This window comes from Plecotus auritus (assembly GCF_963455305.1).
Source record: "Plecotus auritus genome assembly, chromosome: 12".
NCBI classification, from domain to species: domain Eukaryota; kingdom Metazoa; phylum Chordata; class Mammalia; order Chiroptera; family Vespertilionidae; genus Plecotus; species Plecotus auritus.
The window spans coordinates 18,249,347-18,268,661 of NC_137778.1; the positions used below are offsets into that span (position 1 = coordinate 18,249,347).

Genomic DNA, 19,315 nt, shown 5'->3' on the forward strand with positions numbered 1-19,315 from the left:
GGCAATGACACAAGCGTCCCACCCGCCCCCGGCCACTCGGCACCTGTGTATGCAAATTAACCTTCCATCTTTGTTGGGTTAATTTGCATACTCACTCCTGATTGGCTGGTGGGCACCACAAAGGTACGGTCAATTTACAACTTACTCTTTTATTAGTGTAGTTGTTTTAGATGCAACATAAACCGTATCATATTAGCAAATGCTTTATTTTTTCGACAAAAGGCAACTAAATAGTGTCACTGAAATAAAAATTTAAGAAATGTGTGTGGCCAGGGCCAATGTGGCTCAGTTGTTTGGAGCATCATCCATACACCACGGGTGGGAACCTTTCTTCTACCAAGGGCCATTTGGATATTTATAACATCACTCATGGGCCATATAAAATTATCAACTTAAAAATTAGCCTGCTGTATTTGGTCAAACATTTAATTAACTCACCCCTAATGCCTTGGCAAGGCCAGACCAAATGATTTGGGGGGCCTTATATGGCTCACAGGCCAGGCATTCCCCACCCCTGCCATACACCAAAAGGTCATGGGTTTGATTCCCAGTTGGGGCACATACCTAAGTTTTGGGTTTGATCCCTGGCCCCAGTTGGGGTGCATTTGGAAGGCAATTGGTCAATGTTTCACTCTCTCTCTCTCTCTCCCTCCCTCTCTTCCCCTCTCTCTAAAAATCAATAAAAATGTCCTCAAGTGAGAATTAAACGAAAGAAATATGTGTGATATTTTTAACTACAATTTTTATTTTATTATTTTCAAAAAGAAAAATCATGAGAATGCTTTGATTCTGTGTACAGTAGAAAATTAAGAAGTACGAATCAAAATATGTTTTCTTTCAAAAAGTAGTATATCCTTCCTTTGAAGCTCACATCAATAAACGGTTTTGAAAGGACCAAAATCTCTGATTTAACTACCTTTATGCCCAACCCTTTTAAAATGAGTTTTTTATTTTAATTTATATCATTTCATTGATACCTGAGAACAACTACAATTTCTTTATGGTAAAATTCAAAATATTAACTGGCTTATCTCTACAAACACAAACTAAGGATTTAAAATAATAGTTATATAATGGGCAAAATAAAAGCATGGTACCCGCCAAAAACTATAAACTAAAATGTCCTATTATCCTTTCTAAAAGGCATTTTGAATATTATGACTAAAGAAATTCAAATATCACATTCTATTATAAAACAGATTGTTCTGGGGAAAAAAGATTATTCTGGTCAGGGGGAAAAAAAGCCTTTAGCTTTCTTAACTATTAATTTAAAAAGAACTAGTACTAGAGCCAAGTTTTTCTATTATTGAGTTTTTACAGTATTAATAAAAGGTTATGAATATGAAGCTAATTTTAAAAAGGAACTAAAGCCCAGCTAGTTGAGTATCAATCTATGAACCAGGAGGTCAAGGTTCGATTCCCAGTCAGGCCACATGCCTGGGTTGCTGGCTCGATCCCCAGTATGGGGCGTGCAGGAGGCAGCTGATCAATGATTCTCTCTCATCATTGATGTTTCTATCTCTCCCTCTCCCTTCCTCTCTGAAATCAATAAAAATATATTTAAAAAAATAAATAAGTAAAATAAAAAACCTAAATATTTCTACTTCAAATGAATATGTCCCAAAGCCACTATTAATTTAAAAAGTATACTCTGGCCGAGACCGGTTTGGCTCAGTGGATAGAGCGTCAGCCTTCGGACTGGGGGGTCCCAGGTTCGATTCCGGTCAAGGGCATGTACCTGGGTTGCGGGCACATCCCCAGTAGGGGGTGTGCAGGAGGCAGCTGATCGATGTTTCTAGCTCTCTGTCCCTCTCCCTTCCTCTCTGTAAAATATCAATAAAATACATTTTAAAAAAAAAAAAAAAAAAAAAAAAGTATACTCTGCAAGGTACAAAATAGTATGCACAAATTAATTATAAATATGTAAACCTGTGTGAGTGAACAATAAACATTCAAGTTAATTTGTAAAAGTATATGTAGAAGGCAATACTGTTAAGTTTTCTTTTGAATTACCATTGTAATTTTCACCCATTTCTACCATCTATGTGAGCAAATATCCCAATGTTATTTTAAATGTACAAGATAAAAATGTTCTACATAATTACAACTGTTATTAATAATCTTAGTATATAAAATAAGATACATTTCTAGTTATTCATAGTAGTATTACCTGCTTTCAATTGTTGCTTAGATACACAAGGCTGATGACATATAACTGTGTTCAGAGACAAATTTAAGAACTCTGCACTCAATTCTTCTTTACTGAGTGACTTCACACCACTTATTAGGCCTTTGTTTCTTAAATTCCTATCATCCCTATGGTTGGTTAAAGAGAAAAAAATATTTTATTTTTTATTTTTTTATAAGATAAATCACATGGCAACTCAAAATACATAGGATCTAATCAGAGATTTGTAATTCTCAGCATATATATTAATCTGACCAATTTTTTTAAATAGGGAAAATAAATGAATTAACACACAATAGAATCATATCATATTAGCTTTAGAGAATAATAATTATTACATATTGAGTACTCAAATTTAGCTAATCTAAATTCAAAATGATTAGCATATTAATAATTCTATTTCAGCCTTCAACAAACTCTATGAAATGTGGTAGATTAAAAAAAAACACACAATTTAAAACCTAGAGATAGAAATCTGTGATGTTTCCTTTAACACCGAAAAGAATAACTACCTTTAAAGAGAGCTAAAATAATAATTGACCAAGCCCCATTACAAGAAAAATCTTAGCGCCACCATTCATTTCCATAATTACTCCATTTCACAGAGAATTTAGGCATGATCATGAAACTGTAAATACTCTGTTTTACAGTGATTAGAATTCAGACTAAAACGGGAAATTAAAACTGTTCTTCTCAGTTCTTTCAGAGCCTTTTTGCTCTCTTTTGTTTTTGAATTTTTATAAAACTTTATTTGAGCTAAACAGAAGATATGCCTGGAAGCAAGATCTCAACAGACTGAGATAAATGCTTCCCAGAGCCTTTTCTCATACATGATGAATGCAATCTTAGTTAGCATTATGGTAGTTTCACCTCAGAGCTAAGTTATGAAAACACTAGTTCTAGTTGAGAATGGAGGAAAGCAAGAAGGAGGAAGGGAGAAGGGGAAAAAAACCTCTGAGATCATACTGTATAGTAGGCACTAAGTCCTTAATCCTATCTAATAAAAGAGTAATATGCAAATTGACCCTACTTCTGCTATACCCACAAGCCACGCCCACCAGCCAATCAGGTATGAGTATGCAAATTAACCCAACCAAGATGGCTGCAGCCACGGAGAGAGCAGGAGGCTTGGGTTTCCCCGGCAATGGAGGAAGCCAAGCTTCCTGCACACCCTGGCGGGCCCAGGCCTCCACTCAAGGCTACAAAGTTTCAATTATAGAAGATAAATAAATCCCAACAAAAATGGCAGCAGCCATGGAGCTGGAGAGAGCAGGAGGCTTGAGTAGCCCCCAGCGATGGAGGAAGCCAAGTTTCCGCAGCCCTGGCCTGACTTGGCCTCCGCTTAAGGCTACAAAATTTCAATTATAGAAGATAAATAAATCCCAGATACCAGGGCCTCCACTTGGGTTGCCAGGGGCCGTGGCCAGCCTGCAAACCACCACAGGCCCCTCGCCCAGACTGCCCCACACCCCAAGGGAACCCCCACCCTGATCCAGGACACCCTTCAGGGCAAACCAGCTGGCCCCCCTCCTGTGCACCAGGCCTCTATCCTATCTAATCCTATCTGATAAAAGAATATGCAAATTGACTATCACTCCAACACACAAGATGGCTGCCCCCATGTGGACACAAGATGGCCGCCACAAGATGGCCAGCAGGGGAGGGCAGTTGGGAGGGACTAAGTCTGCAAGGGAGGGCAGTTGGGGGTGATCAGGCCAGCAGGGGAGGGCAGTTGGGAGGGAACAGGCCTGCAAGGGAGGGCAGTTGGGGGCAATCAAGCCTGCAGGGGAGGGCAGTTAGGGGTGACCAGGCTGGCAGAGGAGGGAAGTTGGGGGCGACCGGGCCTGCAGGGAAGGGCAGTTGTGGGGGACCCAGGCCTGCAGGGAAGGGCAGTTGTGGGGGACCCAAGCCTGCAGGGGAGAGCAGTTGGGGGGACCAGGCCTGCAGGGGAAGGCAGTTAGGGGTGACCAGGCCTGCAGGGGAGGGCAGTTAGGGGAAAACAGGCTGGCAGGGGAGCAGTTAGGCATCAATCAGGCTGGCAGAGGAGTGGTTAGGGGGTGATCAGGCTGGCAGGCAGAAGCGGTTAGGGGCAATCAGGAAGGCAGGCAGGCGAGCAGTTGGGAGCCAGCAGTCCTGGATTGTGAGAGGGATGTCTGACTGTCCGTTTAGGCCCGATCCCGGATCAGGCCTAAACGGGCAGTCGGACATCCCTCGAGGGGTCCCAGATTGGAGAGGGTGCAGGCTGGACTAAGGGACACCCCCCTCCCCCGTGCACAAATTTTGTGCACCGGGCCTCTAGAATATAATATGTGACTAAATACAATAACCTCATGAGGCAGGTATTCTTCTTCTCCCTCTATTTTACACAGAGGAAACTAAGTTAAGCCACCTTCCAAAGTCACAAAGATGGCAAGTGGTAGATCCAGGACTCCAATCCAGGCACCAAAGACACAACTACAACACAAACGACCCCTTTCTCATGTATCAATTAATTAACCTTCTTGCCACATAACTAAAAAATGTCAGATTCTTATTTCTAAACTATTTCATTGGGATAATAAACTGGTATTTCCCTGCTTTTCAAAACTTTTCTGAATATTATATATAAATTAAATTGAAATGAGACTTCATTTACTTGAGATTTAAGTGTTTCTTTCATAGCAAAAATGTGAGATAGTACAGCATGGTGAATGTAGTTAATAATACTGTATTGCATATTCAAAAACTGCTAAGAGAACAGATCTTAAAAGTCCTCATCACAAGAAAAATATTTTTTATAACTATGTATGGTGATGGATGTGTTAATGACTTAATTTGGTGATCATTTAATAATATAAAAAATATCAAATCATTGTTGTACACCTGAAACTAATATGCTATGTGTCAATTATACCTCAATAAGAAAAAAAAAAAGAAAAAGAGGGAATCTTGGTCCCCAACATATGTCATCAGTTTGGCTCAAAGAACCTTATAAAATTCAAAAAAAGAACATGAAATATAATTGAATATGCTTACTGGCAGACTTATAAAGTATACATTTTTTAATCCTTGGTATGATAGATTCAGTATGATTTTTAAAAATTCTTTGGTATAATCTGCTACTTTTTTAAACATATTTTTATTGATTTCAAAGAGGAAGGGAGAGAGAGAGAGATAGAAACATCAATGATGAGAGAGAACCACTGATTGGCTACCTCCTGCAAGTCCCACACTGGGGATCGAGCCCATAACCTGGGCATGTGCCCTTGACTGGAATCAAACCTAGGACCTTTCAGTCCACAGGCCAACACTCTATCCACTGAGCCAGACCGGCTAGGGCCAATTTTTGCTACTTTAAAAAAAAAAAGAATAAAATGACCATGAAACTTACGTGCACAGAATAACAAGAGAACTAGGAAATAATTCCTGGTATTGAAGACAGCATTTTAATACTCGATCATCATTGTTCTCATCACTGAATCCATCTGCAAATTTAGTAAAAACAATTATCATTCAGCACACTAGAAATCTGGGTACTGTATGTTTAATCTGAGCTGTACTTATATACCAAAAACATCTAAAACAAAAAAATTTTTGTAAATAAAAGGAAGATATAACATAGCAAAACAATACCTTAAGAATTTTGGATCTAGAACTCAGGTAGCATATAGTTGTGAGTTTGAAAAATTTTTTAATTTTCTACTAAAATTGAATAGGATATACCTATTATTAAACTCCAAAAAATATGATCAGGGTTAGAAACCAAAAGCTAAGAATTCTAGTCTCAATTCAGACAATTAGAGATTATTAGTAAATTATGATTATATCATGCTTAAAATGATATCAACTTAAAAGAGATCTGTAAAGATTATGAGCAGCTATTCTACCAGCAACAGAACCACTTTCATGGGCCTGCTTTTCCTTATTCTATAACGCAATAACATTTAGAGACGTACAGGAGAAGGCAGAGAACAAATGTTTATCAGAGGATGACAGGGTGTCCTCTGGCATCTTCCAGCTTTAAAGCAGGTGGTAAAAGCTTGGTTTTTGTGAAAGTATTGGAATGTGCAGAAATAGAACCAAAAACAGTGCTTCTCCTAGGTCCTTAGCCTACCTGCCTCAGAACTCCCAGGGTGCTTGACAATAATACAGATAGTAGGACCATACTCTCAGACCCACTTCTGGATAATAATTTTTGGAGCCTGGACCCAAAGACTGATTAAGCACTTGGTAAGTCCCTTACACACTAAAATTCAAAACATACTAGCCAATGAACAATGTTACCAGGTTATGTTTTGTTTCCCTCAAACTTTACCATATGATACTTAGTCCTCTGAACATTCAAATGAGAAAACTCATTCATTTCTGCAATAAATACTTATACAGGACTGAATTTGTGCCAGGTCACTGTGCTAAGTAACTGGATATGCAAAGACAAACTCTTTAGGAGCTCATAATCTCATCGTGAAGTCTAGACATAACTCAGCTGATCTCAGAACATGAGCCTGAAGGAGATTTAATTCAATTCTTTAATCAGACAACCAGTGAGGCAGACAGACATATATTACAGCAGCCAATTTTCCTTCTTTTAGCTCAGAGTGAAAATACCACAATAATGCAAAGTAGGCAGCTCGAAATCATTAGATAAGTTTAAGTCACTGAATCCAACAGACAAAAGAAGGTTTAAAAGTTATAATGTACTGCTCTAAAGGTATCAAAGTTCAAGAATATCTGTTCTACCACTTTTTCTAGGATACATGGGGCTGGAAAACACACCTAAAACCACAAGAATATTCATGAAATATTTATTCAATGCGTTTTAATTTTATGTCATTAACATTTTTCAAAATATAGTATTCTTTCATATAGTATAGCATTAAATGTAACTTCAATTGTTAGACAGGTTGTTTCAAATTTTTTGCTGTATAAATGACGCTGTGATGAACATTTTAATATAAATCACTGTGAGCATCTCTGATTATTTCTTTAGGATATATTTCTAGGAAGAGAATTATATTTTTAGGCTTCTTGATATACACTGATAAATGCTCTCCTGAAAAGTTACTAATTCATAATTCCCAAAGCACTAAACCAATGTAAGTGCTAGTAGCAGGTGTTGGGGGAAAGTAACTTTCTAAATTTAGAAGCAATAAAAAGAAATTTTTTTTTTTTTTTTAAATGTATTTTATTGATATTTTACAGAGAGGAAGGGAGAGGGATAGAGAGTTAGAAACATCGATGAGAGAGAAACATCGATCAGCTGCCTCCTGCACACCCCCCACTGGAGATGTGCCCGCAACCAAGGTACATGCCCCTGACCGGAATCGAACCCGGGACCCTTCAGTCCGCAGGCCGACGCTCTATCCACTGAGCCAAACCGGTTTTGGCATAAAAAGAAATTTTTAAAAAAGTTCAAGAAATTAACAACATTCAAAATGACCAACAGACAGGAAGATATATGCAATGAACAAAGGGCTGACTAATTGTATTTCTTCCTTTTTTGAATTACCTAATACTAATCTTCATTCACTTGGGGAAAGGCATGTTTAGTTTTTCTAATCAATCTGTATAAGCTTTTCATATAACGAGGATACAAGAATTATCACTACTTGAGGCCATAAACCATTAAGTACTTTATATATTATCTGACATAGACAATTACACAAATAATCTATTATTATAACTACAACCTTATAACTAAAAGCAACTTAACAAAACTAAGGTCAAATAAGATTCAAATATTAAAGTGAAACATGGAGTTCAAGGAAGACACCCAGAAACTGAAACGACACAGAAGTTTAAGACAGCTACTTATGATTTATCCTCCTTAACCATCAAAAAGCACGGGCTGAAGAGGTAAAAGCTTTAAAAAAGCACATGAAAATGGAAAAGTCAAAAGAAACATAATAAGCATCTAAAAATACTAAGAGTGGCCAAAATATCTATTCTCAAATGAACTCTTCTAAACTAATTATCAAAGCTAATCTATGGAAGAAATTTCTATCTAGAACAAGTGCTTAATCTCTGTCTCATTTCCTCATCAGTAAAATGGGGCCAATATGACTATCTTCCACAGTACTATAAGGTATGAATGAGATATTAGGTGTAAAACTTTTGGAAAAGGGTCTGGAAGATAATGGACATAATTATCTATATTATTATATAATCAAATATCATTTGTAACAACAAACTAAAAAAAAAGATTGAGTAAGCAAAATTCCTATCTCTTATTAAGGACCGGGACTTTACTGAAATGATGGATTACATAAAGGGTTAATTTTGTTAATTGTGTGGTTGTTTAAAAAAGAATCTTACCTGATAGCAACACATACCTAAGTATTTATGGGTAAAAATAATATGATATGATATTTGGGATTAACCTCAAACTATTACAGAAGTTCCAGGAATTAAGGGAGAAGAGAAAAAGTGAGAGATTCTAAACAAAAATGACAAATGCTGATAATTAATGAAAACGAGTGATAAGTACAAAGGGATTCATTATATTATCTTCTCTATTTCTGCATTTGAAATTTTGCATAATAAAAGGAAGAAAAAGACCATCTAAGGTGTTTAATTTAGTGTATTCAAACATTTTAATATTTTTTAACTCTATTAAGTGATACTTATTTGAGATTTTCCTTTGAAAGCTCTTAAACAAATTACATGAAGTTCCTATTTAAAGTACATAAGTATTGTAGTTGGAATATACTAATAAATATTTATAAATGAAATGAACAAATGAATGATGGAGGCCCTTTTTCTTCAAAGATGTAAGACTAAAACAGCTGTGCCAAAAGCCCTCTCAGTATTAATACCATAATTATATTCCTATTAGAATGAATTCTTTCATATCTTGTGGTAAATATGGGTATGGTAGACAATATAAATCGATGATATTTCTAACAATGTAAATCTTAATATATAAATAATTCTGAATTGGGAAGAAACAAATTTTTAAAAAATTAAATAAATCTTCTAAAAGGATGTATAAACTCTGCAGAGGCAACAGTGTTCTTTATACACACATTCCCCTCCCCCCACCAAAAAAAGTTCTATAAAACATAAATGCTCTAAGGCTAGAGTAATTTAAAAATGAATTAAACTGATATGAAAATAAATCAACTATAGACCTTTATTATAAAGACGCCTTCCTATTACGGATTCTGACAAACTAGAGGAAGACAATGCCTGCCTCTATACCGTACTAACTGCATGTAATGATAGATTAGCAACTTAGATCACTTATAGGTCTCATCACTTTATAATGGTATTGTTCTTATTATATTTTTGTATTTTTTAATTTTAAATTTTATTTTTTTAATGGATTTGAGAGAGAAACATCAATTTTTGTTGTCCCACTTATTTATGCTATGCATTCATTGGCTGATTATTGTATGTGCCCTGACCGGGGATCAAACCCGCAATCATGGCATTATGGGGACGACACTCTAATCAACTGAGTTACTTGGCCAAGGCAATAATAGTATTTTAAAAAAAGAATCCAAAGTAGTATATTATATACAACTATGCACACAGAACCATACGTCACTATCTGTGAAATATAGACATAACCTAAGGTCTCGGAGAGCATAAAATTAAAAATCAAAGACCCCCAAACCAAGCCTAATAGAATACCTCAATCCATCACTATGTCCTGCCATTTTACATGGCAATGGTTATAAATTTTTTGTAAGTTTTGCAGCATTTCCCTCCAGTAATAAATCAGTCCCAACAAATCTTAATCAGGAAGACACGAGAGAACAATACCTACAAAGTTTTTGAGATGCAAGTTGTATTGATTGACCCCATAGTTTTCTATCTTGACTTTTGAGACTGTCATTGATGAAACGAACCGCAGGTATAGCTTTGTGCTGGGCATATTTCAGTAGTTTTCCTGCCTTCATACGATCTAGCTCTTGTACAACTACCCAGGGAATTATTAACACAAGCCTGTCAAAGCCTAAAAAAATAAAGAAGATGTCTTAGAAGTCAAGAAATATTTAGTTACTAAATCACACATATATAAAAAATGGAAATAAAAAACAGATGTATCAAAAGAATGTTACAAAAATAAATACTATTGAAGATTAAAAAAGAGTCCATTTAGATAGCTAGGTTAACCTTAGAAGGACCTCTTTTTTTTTTTTTTTTTTAACTTAAGCTGATTATGCTTAATATATGCTTAATAGTATATCCAAAAGGAAATGTGCTGGGGGAAGGAGAAATACCCATATTACTGTTAACATAAAATTCAACTCAAATAAAGTCAGAATCAGTAAATATGTTTCATAAATACCTGGGATTTCTGTTGTCTTCAAAATTCTAACAAATTTGAGATGATTCATCAGAATATTTGTATCAATAACAATTAGAAGATGTTTGTCTAAAGCAGTATTTGCTAGAGAAAAAGAGCCAAATAAAAATTTCATGACACTTAAAATAAACTTCTTTAAAAACTAAAATTTTTATATCATAGAACTTTGATAGCATTAAGAGAACAAAGTTCTTCAGACAACAAAAACAAAAATGTATTTATTCTAATTCTTAAGAGAAGGAACAGTAATAATTAATAATCTACCAGAATATTATGAATTGCTTATGGATAAATTTATAGGGCCATTGTGAGAGAATCAGGTTAATATACACGAAAACAATAAATTGAAAAATTCAATGTGAATATGATATAGCATTACTATTTTTACATACAATTCAAAATAGCATACTAATAGATTTTGGATAATATCTATCATTATCTTTTCCCACTAGTAAGAATGATCAAAACTTTACTATATAAATAAGAAATCCAGGCATATAATAACTTCAAACAATTTGCATTATTTCTGATCAGTGCTTTTACCTAGTTGTTAAAAGTTATGATTAATAGCAGAAATTAAAAATAACTTGACTCTGATTACTGCCCCTTGGCAAAAAGAGAAACAGAAAATATATCTGCCTAATAATGTGAGAGATATAAAAACAAATGATGATAAGACAAATATTAGACCTATTCCTATAGCTAAAAGAAATACACCGTTCTTTATAATTTCAAATGAGCACATTTTAACATTTTTCATCCAAATATTATCAAAATTGAATGTTGGCATATTCATTCTTAAGAAAGCACAGGAGATTATAAATATTGTCATCATAGGGATATCAGATATACCAGCAGAGGAATGCACATCATCTTCTACCAAGTCAATCTCCATGCTCGATAACTCTCCAGGAGGAGGGACCACAGGCAAATCCACAGTTTTCCCCACACGTGCAGCATGAAGCTCTTCTACTATCTGCATCTAAATTGTAAAAGACGCGCAGTAAAATATTTTCAATTATTTACTCTGCATATTAATTAGAAAGCAATGAATTCTTAATTTACTTAAAATGAGATGGTTTATGGGAAGAAAATCATTGACAAAAATATGGATGTAGCATGGTAAAAGAATACAGACTTGTGAACATATACAGGGTTTTTAAAAAGCTCTTCTCTTAATATTGCTGTAACCTTAAGCAAGCAAAGTAACCACCTTGGGTCTTTGTTCATCTACAAAATAGGAATGTTAAATATCTATTTCCTTTTAGTATTTTTGTGAGGATTAAATAAAATGCTACAAAGTTCCTATCACAGAGCCTAGTACATAGTAGACCCTCACATTAAGTTATTCTCATCCCCATTCTTACCATAAAGTATTTTAGGAGACAAATGTATTTATATCTAGATGATGAGTGCTCTGCTTGAGATTTCTAAGAAAAACTAAAATCTAAATATAGCTTTAGAGCAAAGGGGAAAATCAAGGGTTACTTGCCCATAAGACAGAAAAATACAACTGACTGTCATAAATAAAAACCCGTCACAATCAATATGGGTTTTAAAGTCTTCTTAAAAATAGGAAAATACATTGTTCTATAAATCTAATTTTAATTCAGGACTAGGAAACACAAAATCTGCAATAATTCTATGACGTTCAATCAGGAGATTCTAGCTGGGAAAATGATGCAGCAGGTAAAAAATAAATATGTCTGCACTCTTGCTTTCACTGAATAACATTTTCATCTTATTGTAGATTTTTAAAAAATGGTAAAAAAAAATGTTAGTATCAAACTACATTCTGGCAAGTCCAGGCATAAAGCATGCAAAAGCCTGATATAATTAAATCAAAATTTATGTAACTTGTGGGCAATGGGCTCTATGCTCTTTATTCAAAACAGATTCAATGATTAGAAACAAAAGCAAAAAGGTGATTAAGTAAATGTAAACACTTTTTCAAAAAGTTTTTCATGACTTCACAAGAACTTACATATTGATTCAGGACCAATATCCGTGTTATTTTCATATTACCATATATACTTCATATAAAGTCATTATTTTTATTAAAATAGAAACTGACTTAATTTCATTAAAAACATTAGAAGTAAATAAGTATATTATTAACCTCTTGATCTGTATCTGGAATACTTTCATATGACACTGAAGAACATTGTGCTTCAAAACTCTGAAATGAAAAGTAATTTTATTAGTTTAGAATGAAGAATATACCTATAGTGGGATTGTCTAACCTTGGCACCATTGACATTGGGGTCAGGTAACCATGATGAATTTCTACCTCACAGATTGTAAGTACTAAGTTTATAAAAGTAGTATATAAACCATAGTTTCTAGAACATTAATTTGTAAAGCTGGAGATAGGGTGCAATCTGAGAAAGGTCTGTATCAAAGGACTATAAAATCTAGGCAACAAATTAAGTATTCTCTTAGGAAAGCATACCAGGATTACTACTTCCAGAAAATACAATTATTTCCTTGTAAAGTACAATCATTATTTTAGGAAAATAATTATCTATTGAAAAATTTGTGAGGAAAACAAAACAACTAACATAATACTAAGATGATTCTCTACTGTCAACCACATGCTGAAGACAATATTTTCAAGATAAGAACTATGTTTACTTGCTGCTCCTATGTCTAAATGACTTTAAGTCAGATAAAGCTGCAATCAATGAACAGTTTATAAAGAGCTTTAATTCCAATAACTGGGAAGTAATCATGCAAAAATGTCTCCTCTACAACTTAATATTTATCTTCCTGGGTGTTCTTTAGTACCTGGGTTTCAAGAAGAGCATAAGAGACTGCCACAATGATTTTGTTTTTTCTTAATCCTCACCAGAGGATATGTTATTTTATTGAGTTTAGAGAGAGAGGAAGGGGGATATATATAGAGAGAAAGAGAAACATCGATTGGTTGCCTCCCGAATGCACCCAACTAGGGATCAAACCCAAACCTTGGTATTTGCTGACTGGGAATCAAACCCGCAACCTTTTGGTGTACAGTACGACACTCCAACTAACTGAGCCACTCGGCCAGGGCCATAGTGCTTTTATTTATTTATTTATTTTTTTATTGATTTCCAAGAGGAAGGGAGATAGAAACATCAATGATGAGAGAGAATCATTGATTGGCTGCCTCCTGCACGCCAGTTACTGGGGGGATCGAGCCCGCAACCCGGGCATGTGCCCTTAGCCAGAATCGAACCTGGGATCCTTTGGTCTGCAGGCCAATGCTCTATCCATTGAGCCAAACTGGATAGGCTGGATAGGGCAATAGTGCTTTTTTTTAAAGGACTATCTGTAATTGTGTATTTCTACATTTTTACGCATTCCCTTCTATTATGGATCCTTGATATTTGCCAGGCTATCTTCCTAAAGACGTTGGAATTAAAGGGGTCAAATACAGGAACCAGCACATATCTTCCTGACTAAATTTGAACCAGTCCTCTATGATCATTATTAGTAATGGGAACAATATTGCTCTTTGCTAAAACCTACATTCTCTATTTTGTACTACCTTACCTGGGTCTGGTGTTCACTAGAACTTGAATCATTACTTTCTTGATGCTCAAGATGATGTTTTCCTTTCCACCCACAAACAGTCTGCTTACAAGTGAAATCTGAAAACAAATGTTTACTTGTTTGCTTCATCAAATTTAATGAAGCCTGCAAGTTTTCCAGGCACCCTTTTTTCTTCTGCTTAGTCGTTGACTTGCTGGACTCTAAAAGGAAAATGTTTTCTTCTACAGGCTTCTGGTGGGTATCCTGGGATTTTACTGGGATTTTGAAACTGACCTTCCTTCTTCTAGATTCATGGGGTTCCTTAAATATCTTGCTGGAATTATAATCCTGAGAAAATTGGATTCTCTTGCACTTTTCCAAAACACATTTTTCAGAACTGTCTCTGTATTTATTGTGCCTTTCCTTCTTGAGATCTTTCATCTTCTGCCTGTGAGCAAGTACATGAGGCCGTAGTTTTTCATTTGCCTGGCCTTCAGCTTTAGGTTTCACATCTTTGGCAATTTTAGGAATGCTAAGGTTTTTCACTCCATGGTCAAGGTTACTCCTAACATTTGTCAATTTAATATCTTTAAAATCTACACATTTACTTATATCTTTTTTCGTTCCATTTGAAGGACTTTGTGAAATAATTTGATTATCATTTGAATATGATGCTTCTTGAAGTTTAACTGGTTCTTGGGATGACGAGTTGATTTTTGGTCTCTTTCTTAGAGTGTCAGTGTCTACATTCAGTCTGTAAAGTAGCACAGAAACCTAGATTACATTACAATTGTACACGATTATAATAATTTGAACTGTATCATTTTAGTTAGGAAATAACAGAACTAGCCTGACACATACTTCATAAAAAGTAGAAATGACTACATTAGGAATGAAATGAAAAGGATCACTCAACAACTGGTGTTGGAATAATTGGCTTGCTATTTGGAAAACAACACAAGAAATTTAAAGCTTTATAAAATACCCCGAGAACATAAATTCCAAATAGATTAAACATTTAAGTCCAAAATAATTATTATCATAATTGCTATGCTTCATATCAAACCCTTAAAAACCACAGGGGAAAAAATTTATCTAATTTCTTTTTTTTAATCTGATTTTTTAGTAGAGAACTTCCTAAATTTAAAAGCCCTAGGGGAAAAATCACAAGGGAAAATAATAAATGTAAATGACTATTTACTTTCACATTTTAGCATATTAAAAATTAATAAACAAAACTTAAAGAACTGGAAAATGGCATTTGATATAATATATATACATGTGTATCTATATATGTATATCTTTATGTACATATGTGGATATACATATATATGTGTGTATATATATATATGTGTGTGTGTGTGTGTATATATATGGCAGCTTATTAGCCTTAGAAGATAAAAAGCTCATCAAAAAGTACTAAGACTCTAGAATAGCCCATAAACAAAACAAAACAAGAATGAAAGAGAAAAAGGGAAAGGCTAATAATGATTTGGGAAAATAAATCTGACTTCCCAGCAATCACAGACATGCTAATTAGAACATACCATTTTCTTTTATCAAATTAGCAAAGATTTTAAAATAACATTACATATTAGCAAGGAGTTGAAAAATGGATCCTCTCTCATTTGTTGCTGGTGGAAATGCAAAATGATTACAGTTCCAAAAAGGAATTTGAAAATATAAAGATTCTAAAAATGTTCATATTCTTTGATTTCTCAGTAATTTCCATTTTAGAAATTATCATGGTGAAAAAAGTAATAAACTAAAAAAAGAGATTCAATTCAGGATTATTTATAATAACAAAGCATTAAGTACAAGATAAATGTTAACATTTTGGAAATCACTAAGAAACATGTCAGTCTATCAAATATGCGGGCTTAGAAATGCAGAAATATTTTTAAGTAGGCATTCAACTTGACTTAAGCAAAAGGTAACTAGTGAAAAATCAAGCAGTGTTTTATTTTTTAAAATTCATTTAAATATTTTTTATTTGTCAAGCAGTGTTTTAGAACTCAAAATAAAAATTTTAAAATAAGATGCTAGTACAAACGGCATTAAAAATTGAGAAAGTGATAGTCAATATAACATAAAATTTGTGACAAAATATATTCCAACAGATAATATAGAAGCAAGGTATCACAAAAAATAGAAGGAAATGATTTTTAAAAAACTGAAGAAGAGTGAGAGGCAAATTAGATTTTTTAATTTTTGTTTTTTGCTTTTTTTGTTAACTGAGTTTATCTGGGGAGCAGAAGTTTTCTTTATATATTTAACAGCATTTTAATTGTTTTCCCAAAACTGCTTATCTTCTCAGAAACTTTGACCTTATAAACTTTTATCAAGCATTATACATTTTATATTTATCTACCCAAATTAGAGTTGAGAAAGAAATTCCTTCACCACAAAAATTCTCTGAAATTTTTATCCAAAGAACACAGAAATCAATGAAGAATAATCTCTATTATACCTACCATTATTCCCCAAGTTCTCTAGATGCAGGCACATCCTGTTTCACTAACATGGTTTTAGAGCCATATCAATTCAATATGCTACGTATTCTCTTCAAGATTAATATCTATATTAATAATAGAGGAATATGCAAATTGTCCGGGACGCTGTCACAGTAATAACCGAACAGCAGGATGCGTAGAGCGACCAGGTCGGCAGGGGGGTTAGTGATGACCAAATGACTGAACAGCAGGCTGCGTGGGGCGACCAGGTCGACAGGGGGGTTAGTGAGGGATGACCAAACAACTGAACAGCAGGCTGCGTGGGACGACCAGGCCGGCAGGGGGGTTAGTGAGTGATGACCAAATGACTGAAGAGCAGGCTGCATGGGATGACCAGGCTGGCAGGGGGGTTAGTGAGGGATGACCAAATAACTGAACAGCAGGCTGTGTGGGGTGACCAGGCAGGGGGGGGCAGTTGGGGGCAACCAGGTCAGCAGGGGGGGGGCAGTTGGGGGCAATCAGGCTGGCAGGGGCAGTTAGGGGCGATCAGGCTGGCAGGCAGGTGAGCAATTAGGAGCCAGCGGTTCCAGATTGTGAGAGGGATGTCCCAGATTGAAGAGGGTGCAGGTTGGGCTTAAGGGACCCCTCCACCCCCGTGCACAAATTTTGTGCACCAGGACTCTAGTATAAAGATAATTATCCAGCCCTAGCTGGTTTGGCTCAGTGGATAGAGCATCAGCCTGTAGAATGAAAGGTCCCGGGTTTGATTCTGGTCAAGGGCACATGCCTGGGTTGTGGGCTTAATTCCCAGTGGGGGGCGTGCGGGATCTCTCTCATCATTGATGTTTCTCTCTCTCCCCCTCTCCCTTCCTCTCTGAAATCAATAAAAATATTAAAAAAAAGATAATTATCCAAATTTTATTAGCCTCCTAACTTCTATTACTCTATAATAATGAAGTTATGTATCTTTTAAAGGTATGAAAAAATCAAATTACTTGAGATAAAAATCTACATTCTATTTGAAAGTGTCTTTTATATAATGTAGAATTCTGATAAATTTTTTATTTCACTCCACTTTTCCTTGAACTTATATTAACAAAATTCAAAAATTATTATCTGTGATGTAGCTAGAAATATTTGCATTCAAAACAGTACTAATCAAATAAGTAAAGGATTTTGTAAGTCTAAATATTTAGTCTCACAATTCTAAACCAAAAGAGTAAAAAAGGGGGAATTTACCTTTTCAGTTCATGTCTTCTTTTTACATTACAGTTCACAACGTCTATACCATCTGATTTCTGGAGGGAAAAAAGTCTATCATTAACGAAAAGTCTATCATTAACTGTAGTGCAGTGGCACTACAGTTACAGGGAAAAGAGACTGGAAGACAATTTTTTTCCCATAACTCTGTGGTAGTAAATAGGTTGACACAATAGTTTAATTAATCCTTCCAATAAACTTGTGAGATGGACATCATTATCATCCCCCATTTTACAGATAAAGTAGGCAAGGCTCAAACAGCAAATTATCTTCTGCAATGTCACAGGGCAGGGCAGCAGCAGAGCCATGAGTTGAAACCAGATCAGTCTACTCTCTATTCTGCCACCCTGTCTATGTACTTGGATGAAACAGTGCTTGACACAAGAAAAATAAGAGAGAAATAGGATATAGTCCCTTTCCGGAAGAGCTTATATAGTAAAACAATAAGAGAAGTAGAAGAGATGTACAAATAGCCAAATGTAAGGATACAAGTAAGCATCAAAGCAGAAAAGGAGACAATAAGTTGTATTTAAAATATCAACCACCAAAAGTTAGAACATACCTGGAACAAAAGTGGACAAAATAGCCCTAGCCGGCTTGGCTCAGTGGATAGAGCATCAGCCTGTGGACTGAAGGGTCCCAGGTTTGATTCCGGCTAAGGGCACATGCCTGGGTTGTGGGCTTCATCCCCAGTAGGGGGCATTCAGGAGGCAGCCGATTAATGATGCTCTCTCATCATTGATATTTCTATCTCTCTCCTTCTCCCTTCCTCTCTGAAATCAATAAAGAAATATATTTTTTTTAAAAGTGGACAAAATATATGCTAAAGATTGAATATAGATTAAATAAAGATTAATGAGCAAAAGAAAAAGGCATTCTTGGCTAGGAGTGCTAGGCATTCTAAAAAGCTAAAGACGATTAGACAAATTCAGTAGAGACAAAATAAACCAGCCTAGCTAGAAGAAGTTTTGAGGACGAAGAAAAAAGAAAACTGAAGAGTTAGGGTGTGACCAAATTTAAGAGCGTCCTGAATGACAAACTAAAAAGTGAGTGGAAGTTTTTAACACAGACAAAATATGATGAAATCAGTGTTTTAAGAAGGTTAATATAGTAACAGTAAGTTGAAATAGCAGTTTCATTATATGAAAACAAACATTTCTTAAAAACACAATTTTGCATTCATGGAACTTTCACTACTTTTTCGTATTACCCACAACTCTGTTGCTATCTTGACATAAACCTAACTTCAACTTGAATGAAGTAAGTACTTCACCAACCACCAATGCACCAGTTTCATATGTTTAGTCTGCTATCACTACTTCCAATTATTTGTGTGAGGATGGAAAGAACTTTGAACTTGGCTTTGTTGCTGGGCACAGCAGTTCCTTGAATAACATTGTTTCCTTCATTTTGTTATAACATTGATGAGATGCTGTAGGAACCTATCAATTAGCCTACAGTAAAACTGATTTCATTATAAATTGTTACACTGAAAGTCATAGAACCTACCAACAACATTGAGAACTTACTGTACAATTTTATGTCCTTAGACAAGTCATTTAACCTTCTGGATCTCAACTTCTGAATCTGAAAATGCAAACACTGTAT

At 35.1% G+C, this 19,315-nt stretch overlaps 1 protein-coding gene across 2 annotated transcripts in view; it reads right to left on the reverse strand.

The window, feature by feature from the left end:
- Positions 1-19,315, reverse strand: part of SWT1 (SWT1 RNA endoribonuclease homolog) — a 61,998-nt gene that overhangs the window by 36,202 nt on the left and 6,481 nt on the right. For both annotated transcript variants that reach the window (XM_080649081.1, XM_080649082.1), the window contains exons 4-11: positions 17,687-17,745; positions 14,016-14,748; positions 12,601-12,660; positions 11,334-11,463; positions 10,464-10,565; positions 9,939-10,127; positions 5,559-5,652; positions 2,171-2,316 (exon numbers count right to left, since the gene is read on the reverse strand). In XM_080649081.1, the coding sequence (XP_080505207.1) occupies positions 2,171-2,316; positions 5,559-5,652; positions 9,939-10,127; positions 10,464-10,565; positions 11,334-11,463; positions 12,601-12,660; positions 14,016-14,748; positions 17,687-17,745 (1,513 nt within the window). The remainder of the gene's footprint in view (positions 1-2,170; positions 2,317-5,558; positions 5,653-9,938; positions 10,128-10,463; positions 10,566-11,333; positions 11,464-12,600; positions 12,661-14,015; positions 14,749-17,686; positions 17,746-19,315) is intronic.